Source organism: Macaca nemestrina, chromosome 6 (assembly GCF_043159975.1).
Source record: "Macaca nemestrina isolate mMacNem1 chromosome 6, mMacNem.hap1, whole genome shotgun sequence".
Lineage (NCBI taxonomy): Eukaryota > Metazoa > Chordata > Mammalia > Primates > Cercopithecidae > Macaca > Macaca nemestrina.
Window position 1 is genome coordinate 39,752,542 of NC_092130.1, and position 8,790 is coordinate 39,761,331.

Sequence of the window (8,790 nt, forward strand, 5' to 3'; positions counted from 1 at the left end):
TACTTGGGAGGCTGAGGAAGGAGAATCTCTTGAACTTGGGTGGCGCAGGTTGCAGTGAGCCGAGATCACGCCACTGCACTCTAGCCTGGGTGACAGAGCAAGACTCCATCTAAAAAAAAAAAAAAAAAAAAAAAACTACCTCTTGAGCAGACGGGGAAAGAGGGAGAAACTGGCTGCTCATCACTGAATACAGAAGCATCATCCCAGGGAGGTTACTCCTACCTCACACAATTCTCCAGTATACACTCAAGCATTTTCTACAGTCTATGCAAACCCAGCCCTTGATAACAATAACAAATTACCCAAACTACTACACTTAATATTTTATTTAACATGTTATCCAACCACTTCTAGAACAGCCTCCATGGCATGGCATGGAATAGTTAGAGCAGTGATTCTGGCACAGGAAATGGTCTCCAAAATCTCAAAATATCAGATCTCCACCTTGTCAAGTCATCTATTAAGTTCAATGTTCAAGATTATTAAGCATACAGCCCCACTCTTCTATTGTTAGCAATGCATGGGCTAGAGAGATGTCAAATCAACATGGGTACTGCCATGCCCTTAGGATAGCATCTGTCCTCAAACAAAGCTGAAAGCAGCCATTGCCCCTCTTTGCTGTCTTCCAAAAACTCCCCAGACAGGCCAATGGCTGGTTGTGGACAAATTCACCAGAATCTGGTTCCGTAGCTACAGTAGAAGGCTAAGTATCTGGCTTCTGATCTCAACGGTTCAGAATCCTCAGCCTGAGGTGACTCTCCCAGAGCCTTGCTCACAGCAACAATCTCAGTACCTCTTGACAACATTCGGTGGCACTTCAAATTTGCCTCTGCAGCTACAGCATGTCTCTTTCACATACCAGCCATCTGCACCCATGCAGAATAGCTGCTCACACTACCCAAGGAGTCCTCAGGGTCTTCTACAGTTCTGTACCCAGGAAGGATGGAGGAGGCAGAAGGTACTTGTCACCCATCCTGGCCAGTTGCTGTGAAGTCCATCACTCAATTCCAGAGGAACTCAGTTCTAGAGGAAACCTTTTCTACAAAGAGCAGCAGATGGGAATCAGGCAAGGATCAAGACTCAGACAGTCGCTTCTGAATTTCAGCCACAAGATTTTCCCGTTTAATGGCCACCTGAAACATAAGAGAATCCTCATGTGATAAACTAGAAAGTGATACTAGCTCCTTAGCCACTGTTTTTCCAGATTTGTTTTACTCTGCATTTGCTCCATTACTTACACAACCAGAAGGGAGTAGTGTGGGTTGACCTGAAGAATGTATACCCTCAAGACGAAAGGGATTCAAACACCTGATTTATGTCTATCAGGTTGATTAGTTTCAAAATACCCATTCGGATTTCATTTGTCTTTCTTCTGGCCACACAGCCAATACTCACAGGCTGCAGTGGTCATCTGGAGTGGGTGCTTGTTCATCTCTACCACTATTAACCATGAAGAAAATTTCTCAGCCAGAAGATGCATATTTCTTACAAAATCTGGGAAAGGCAGAAACAATTCGTCCCTTCTATTTCTGCTGCTGCCACTCACCTCCTCTCTGCTGGCCACCGAACGGATCTTGATGATCCCTTCTTTCAGTTCTTGCTCACCAATAATGACCACCAGTGGAATGCCTGTGCTCTCACAATAGTGCAGCTGGGTTAATAGTTTGGGGTTGTTCTTGTATAGCATCTCTGCCTGAAAAGGATCAAGACAGAGTAAAGGACTTAGAAGCGAACACAGCAACAAACCTCAGGAACATGGATATCCAAGGAAGTCAGAGATAAATGGCTAGTCCTCCCACCCTAAAAAGCCACTCTAGTAGCTAGTAGACTAAAAAGGTCTTGAGTTCCACCCTAGACATAAGGAAGACATAGCCCTGGGTCCTAAATTCCACACATACCCAGATGGCTCAGATATCAGCTCCACCATACCTTGATTCCAGCATCCCAAAGCTCTGTAATAAGTTTCAACCGTTCTTGGAGAAAGTTCTTCTGTGGTGTGGCCACAAACACTTGAGTCTCTGTAGTCCGCACCTTCTCACCTTTGGTCTAATAAGAGTGAAGAAAGTGAAACTAATAAAAACCTCCTTTCCACCAGCAATTCCAAAAATCAAGACAAAAAGAATCATCAGAAAACCACTCCAACTACACCTCCAGAAACAGGAGGGATTTTAGGCCTCCAGCCCCGTCTCACACCTACTTAGGACCTACCTTCATCCTCTGCTCCACAATGTAGAAGATGCGTTCAACCCCAATGCTGAGTCCCACACATGGCACCTTGTGGCCCTTGGGGTCAAACATGCCCACCAGCCCGTCATAGCGCCCACCAGCAGCCACACTGCCCACATTCAGGGGCTCCTCCCCAGCCTGAGTTGGGGTCTGCAGCAGCACTGCTTCATAGATCACTCCTGTATAGTAGTCTAGGCCCCGAGCCAGGCTGAGGTCAAATGAGATCTGTGGAGACAAGGCTACAGTCAGTCCCAAACTAGACTCAGGACCCTGAGAGCCCTAGAGCTCAGCAGGAGGTCCATCTGCAATTCAGCTTACCTTCTCAGCAATTCCAAATAAATTCAGGTATTCAAATAGCAGCTTCAGGTCTTCCAGGCCCTCCAGGGCCTGCTTGTTCTGGGATAGTCTGGGATCCTGAAACATTTGCTCTACCAGGGATACCCCACCTGGAGAGAAATAAAGTATCTGCTGTTCATTCAGATGTGTTTCATTTAAAATTATCCCTGATGTGCTCTAGCTAGTCTTCCTCATTTTCTTAAAAAAAAAAAAAAAGATGATCCCAGTCTCACATGACAAGATCCTCCTCCTTTAGCTCTAGCTTTGCCATCTGAAGACATAAAGTCCTTACAATAAGTAAAAGAGAAATTAAATTCAGGACAGGCCCTGGAGCTTAGCATATCTACAGAAAAGGGTTGTTTCAGAGGTAGAATTTGAGCACATGTCACCTTCAGCCTGGTTCTATCACAGCTCTGAAAACCCTGGTTCTTACCATGACATTGGACATAATCCCCAATTCGATCAGCCACCTCAGGAGCCAGGCCTTTCTTCGCCACCATCTCATGTCTCACATCTTTCCAAGCCATCTGCATAAACACCCAAACATTAGCCCAGCCCCAAGATCTTTCTTTCTCAAACTGGAAAAGAACAACTCACTTCCATTCAGTATATACATCACAAGTAGCTAACTGTATTCTCCGCAGAGTCAGAGACAGCTTAAGAAATCCAGTCACGGCCGGGCGTGGTGGCTCAAGCCTGTAATCCCAGCACTTTGGGAGGCCAAGATAGGAGAATCAGGAGGTCAGGAGATTGAGACCATCCTGGCTAACACGGTGAAACCCCGTCTCTACTAAAAAAATACAAAAAAACTAGCCGGCCGAGGTGGCGGGCGCCTGTAGTCCCAGCTACTCGGGAGGCTGAGGCAGGAGAATGGCGTAAACCCAGGAGGCGGAACTTGCAGTGAGCCAAGATCCGGCCACTGCACTCCAGCCTGGGCGACAGAGCGAGACGCCGTCTCAAAAAAAAAAAAAAAAAAAAAAAGAAATCCAGTCACAATCCCACTGTATAGCATGACTCAGATCTTCCTTCATATGCCTCCTTACCTTCCTCCCCAAAATAGCCCACTTCCAGCCACAATATCCTTATTTTTCACTAGTGGTATGGATTTGAGGGCAGGGCAGAAACTAGATAGGGTCTACAGAAGCATGTCTTCTTTGTTACCTTGTCTAGTTTATCTATGGAGGAGCAGATGGCACGGAACTTGCTTTCAGGAACACCACAGGCAGCAAACATCCCATCCACAATCCGCCGGTCATTTACCTGAGAACTCAATGTCAGTGACCCAAGTGCTTGTCATTGCCCTTCCACGCAAAACAATGACAGTACCTACTTTCCTGACATATAAAAAGGATGGAAATTTCACAGGAAGAGTACAGACATACAGGAAATACAACAGCTTTACTAGGAAAGTCCTAGAGTTGCAGGCTTAAGGGTTGGAGTCACCCAAGTTTGGGACTTGCATAAACAGTATTAGGCCAAATCCAGACTTCTCCCACAGTTCTCAGCCCTGGCCTCACCTTAATGAGAAAGTCTCCCAACTGCAATCCACTTAGGATTTCACACATGATCTTCAAACACTCTGCATCAGGGATCATAGGGTCAAACTGACCAGCAATGTCAAAATCCTACAGCAAAGAAAAAGATGGGAAAAAACTTCCATTATCCAGCCAATTTCAAGGTTGTGGCCCCTAGAACTATCAAACTGTGCTGCTTCCATCAGGTCACTTACACACTGGCAGAACTCCCTGTAGCGGCCTTGGACTATGCTTGGGCTCTCTCGCCGCCACACCTTTCCAACATGGTAACGTTTCATCTTCTTCACCTTATTCATGGCCAAATAACGAGCAAAGGGAACCTCACATAAATCGGTTAAGGAAGAGGGATACTGCATCCAAAGCTTAGGCCCAGTATACAGACATTAGGGAGGACTGGGCCTTTATCAACTGGATCTCATCCACTAGGGTGAGAACAAGGACCTTCCCTTTTTTCCAGTATCCCCAAGGTCTAGCAGTGCTTGGAATTCAATATATATTGAAATCCCAAATGAAGGAATCTCACCTAGCATAACTGTAAGTTCAGCAGAAAGCAAGGGAAGTAGAGACAGAAGTGACCTAAGAACTAACTTCAGGTCTGGGCCATTTCTGCCCATTCAGATCAATTCCGAACCATCTAAAATAGTCAAGCTTCAGAACTTGGATTTGCCTAACAACTTCTAAGCTACTGTTTCTGAAAGTGCAGGGAAAGGACTACATGCATCTTAATTACCCACGATGCTTGTTTAAAATGCAGATTGTAGGCCAGATGCGGTGGCTCACACCTGTAACCCCAGCACTTTAGGAGGCCAAGGTGGGAGGATCACTTGAAACGAGGAGTTTACAATCAGCCTGGGCAACAAAGACACCCATCTCCACAAAATCTTTTTTTTTTTTTTTGAGACAGAGTTTTGCTTTTGTTACTCAGGCTGGAGTGCAATGGCACAATCTCAGTTCACTGCAACCTCTGCCTCCTGGGTTCAAGTGATTCTCCTGCCTCAGCCTCCCTAGTAGCTGGGATTACAGGCGCCCACCACCACGCCTGGCTAACTTTTTAGGTCAAAAGAGATCTGTGGGGACAAGGCTATAGTCAGTCCCAAACTAGACTCAGAACCTGAGAGCCCCAGAGCTCAGCAGGACCTCAGTAGAGATGGGGTTTCACTATGTTGGCCAGGCTGGTCTTGAACTCCTGACCTCTGGTGATCCACCTGCCTTGGCCTCCCCAACTGCTGGGATTACAGGTGTTCGCCACCATGCCTGGCCAAAAAAACAATTTTTAAATACAAATTATTGAGCCCCATTCCAGCTACAGAATTAGCTAAGAATCTCTGAGACTGGAGCCAAATGTCTGTGCTTCTGCAAGCTCCCCCAAAGGATTATGATACACATTAGAGTTAAATGATAGGGCTCCAGGCTAGGCTCCTGTAGCAGAACTGCCTTCTGGGAGAAACTAGAAGTATAGGCTGCTGCCAATGGACCTCTAAGATCCCAAAGTCACTCTCTCTACTTTCGTCAGAGAAAGCCCTCTGGATTTGGAAAGAGATAGGTGAGTCTCCAGTATTCAAAAGGATACAGTAAGGTCATAGCGGAGGGACAACAGCTCTCCACCTTGATCCTTCAGATCATACATGAGCCCAGAGTCCTCTCCATACTTCTCAGTCAGTGTTTCCTATAGGGGTCAAACAGAATGAGCCACAGTTCAAAGGATGACTTCAAAACACAAATGAGAAGCCCTTTGGGACACTTAAGGCCAGTGAAGAAGTGAATGAGGTTGCATGTACTCTTTCTTCTCCCCTTACCTTCAGCTCAAATGCTGGGGTATCCATCCCCTTTGCTCCATGACGTTTAAAGCAGCTGATAACCAAATCAAGAATTTTCTCCCTCACAACCATATGCTGAGGACTAAGATCCCTGGTACCCTGGAAACCGAAAGCAGCCCCAGTGAAAACAAAAACAAAAAATAAGTCCATTTCAGACAAGGAGTTAAAGGACACTTATTATGTAATCTCAGGTCTGGAGCTGAAATCTACTGAGTTCAAATGACTGTGAGCCCCACCTAGTATCTCAAGAATAGTACATATTTTTAAAATGTAAAGGACATTAAAAGGGGTCAGAGAGACATGCAAGGCAGAGGTCAGTCCTCCAAGGCACTCTAATGGGATAGGGTAGGCAAAAGGTATTACCTTTGGGATCTTGATAATAAAATTTGGTTTCTCTTGATGTGCTTTCAGTTGGGATGTTAACACTGCCTCTGCAACCTGGCAGAAGAATGAATGTGAGAAGTGGCTCCTTTGGACACTGGCCAGACCTGTGGCATTTCTGACCCCATTGACCATCAACCTGCAAAGACTCTTCACCCTGAGCAACAGGAAGCCAAAGCACCATTTCATCTATCCCAATCTCAGTCCCACCCCAAAGAACCCATGTTGTATCTACAATTACACGTGTAATATATATGAGGTCCGGTCTTCACCACACAAGATTCCTCATTGTATATGGATTTTTTTTTTTTTTTTTTTTTTTTTTTTTTTTGAGACAGAGTCTCAGTCTGTTGCCCAGGCTGGAATGCAGTGGCACGATCTCGGCTCACTGCAACCTCCACATCCCGGTTCAAGCAATTCTCCTGCCTTAGCCTCCCGAATAGCTGGGACTACAGGCGTGCCACCGCCATGCCCAGCTAACTCCTGTATTTTTAGTAGAGCTGGGGTTTCACCATGTTGGCCAGGCTGATCTTGAACTCCTGACCTCGTGATCCACCCACCTCGGCCTCCCAAAGTGCTGGGATTACAGACATGAGCCACTGCGCTCAGCCGGATTTTTAATATTCTCAAATACTTTAAGAATCTGAGAATAATGAAGGCACTGAACAACCCACTACTACCACCACCAACCATTCAGGGGTAGGGATTGTGATGATCTTCTCCAGGTCACGGTTCCTACTGAAACAGCAAAAATAATTTTTTTTTTTCCAGATGGAGTCTTGCTCTGTCGCTCAGGCTGGAGTGCAGTGGCACGATCTCAACTCCTGCAACCTCTGCCTCCCGCGTTCAAGCGATTCTGTCTCAGCCTCCCGAGTACCTCGGATTACAGGCGTATGCCACCATGCCCGGATAATTTTTGTATTTTTAGTAGAGATGGGGTTTCGCCCCTGGCCAGGCTGATCTTGAACTCCTGACCTCGTGATCCACCCACCTCGGCCTCCCGAAGTGATGGGATTACATGCATGAGCCACTGCACCCGGGCAAAAAAATAAGAATTTTTAATAAGGTAACACTAGTTATCAGGTTTAGAAATAGGAAAACTAACTTGAAGACAGGGGAACCAGCTCAAGGACACAGAACAAGCCTGTGGAATGAAAAGATACGGATTTCTTGAATGAACTAAAAAACTCAGACTGGTGGCCGGGCGCGGTGGCTCAAGCCTGTAATCCCAGCACTTTGGGAGGCCGAGGCGGGTGGATCACGAGGTCAGGAGATCGAGACTATCCTGGCTAACACGGTGAAACCCCGTCTCTACTAAAAATACAAAAAACTAGCCGGGCGTGGTGGCGGGCGCCTGTAGTCTCAGCTACTTGGGAGGCTGAGGCGGGAGAATGGCATGAACCCGGGAGGCGGAGCTTGCAGTGAGCCGAGATCACGCCACTGCACTCCAGCCTGGGAGACACAGCGAGACTCCGTCTCAAAAAAAAAAAAAAAAAAAAAAACTCAGACTGGTAAGATACTGTGATTGAATATTAATAAAAGACCTGAGCCGTATTGTTCACAATAGCGCAAAGCATCTGCTGAGAGGGCATCAGAATCTTTCCGAAGTAAGGCAAAACTTAATCAGTGGCATTACCAGCAAGCTGTATGCCCTTCCAAAAATAGAGGATGTGGTGGTTCCATACTATGGCGATTATCTGTCCCAAGGGAAGTCCAAGTTCAAGTCCACAATCCCTTATCTGCAATTGAGATTCATTTTGAGGTAAATTCTAAGGCGAACTCAGTCTACTTCTGATCTTTAGTCATCTCATTTATTAGGAATATTCATACATTTTGCTTAAAAATATTACTGTTTGAGTCCAAGAGTTTCAGGAAAAATGTGGATATGAATTAAAATACTCCCTTACTACATATCCATGTATAACTCATTCATTTAATCTTGCAGCCTCCGTTTCCTCAACTGCAGAATGGAAATAAAAACTCCAACCTCTCAAGATTGCTCCAAGGATTAAATGACCAGGCATCCAAATCGCTTAGTTCAGTGTCAGTACATAGTGGGCACTCGATAAAAACCGATTGTAACACTACTGGAATACACGCTGCGAGTCTATGCTTTCAGATCTGGAGGCCCTGCTGGGACAGACCAGAGATAATTACGTCTCGCTCACCTGGCTTTGGCAACGGACCGCCCCGGTGCAAGAAGCGCAGGGCGGTCGCAGGAGCTGGCTGAGCAGCGCAGCCCAGGCCCTCCTGGGAAGAAGTCCGAGCAGGGGCATCGCGCGGCAGGACGCCAGCTTTCAGGGACAGGAACAAAAGGCCTGGGAAGGAGGCGGGTCGGACTCCAGGAAGGGTGGAGGGCACGCGAAGGCTGAACCCGGGCACCACGCAAAACTCGGGCGTTTGCGCACCTCACCAGTCACGGAGGCTGAGGTGGGATCCTCCCAAACTCCCTTAGTAGCCAGCTTCGGCACTTCCGGCAGGAGCCGGAAATAATT

General features: G+C 46.6%; 1 protein-coding gene across 3 annotated transcripts; it reads right to left on the reverse strand.

Annotated features, from left to right (window-relative positions):
• Positions 1-311: 311 nt before the first annotated feature.
• LOC105467030 (histidyl-tRNA synthetase 2, mitochondrial) lies at positions 312-8,765 on the reverse strand. Of its 3 annotated transcripts, none has more exons than XM_011716309.2 (13): positions 8,464-8,765; positions 6,278-6,352; positions 5,894-6,013; positions 5,668-5,763; positions 4,292-4,417; positions 4,080-4,187; positions 3,724-3,822; positions 2,996-3,089; positions 2,545-2,672; positions 2,209-2,451; positions 1,930-2,046; positions 1,547-1,693; positions 312-1,133 (listed from the first exon to the last, which is right to left on the reverse strand). In XM_011716309.2, the coding sequence occupies exons 1-13, from the start codon at positions 8,569-8,571 to the stop codon at positions 1,074-1,076; spliced, it is 1,521 nt and encodes a 506-aa protein (XP_011714611.2). In that variant the 5' UTR covers positions 8,572-8,765; the 3' UTR covers positions 312-1,073. The 3 variants fall into 3 exon arrangements, with proteins under 3 accessions (XP_011714611.2, XP_011714610.2, XP_024644051.2); XM_011716308.2 differs by having other exon boundaries at positions 4,292-4,447; positions 8,464-8,739; XM_024788283.2 differs by lacking the exon at positions 8,464-8,765 and having other exon boundaries at positions 6,278-6,568.
• Positions 8,766-8,790: the final 25 nt, after the last annotated feature.

Coding starts and splice junctions, on each gene's coding strand:
- LOC105467030 (XM_011716308.2), bottom strand. CDS start 8,571: ATGCCCCTGCTCGGACTTCTTCCCAGGAGGGCCTGGGCTGCGCTGCTC. Junction 6,014..6,277: donor TTATTATCAAGATCCCAAAG/GTAATACCTTTT, acceptor TTCGGTTTCCAG/GGTACCAGGGATCTTAGTCC. Junction 4,448..5,667: donor CCCTCCGCTATGACCTTACT/GTATCCTTTTGA, acceptor CTTTGGATGCAG/TATCCCTCTTCCTTAACCGA.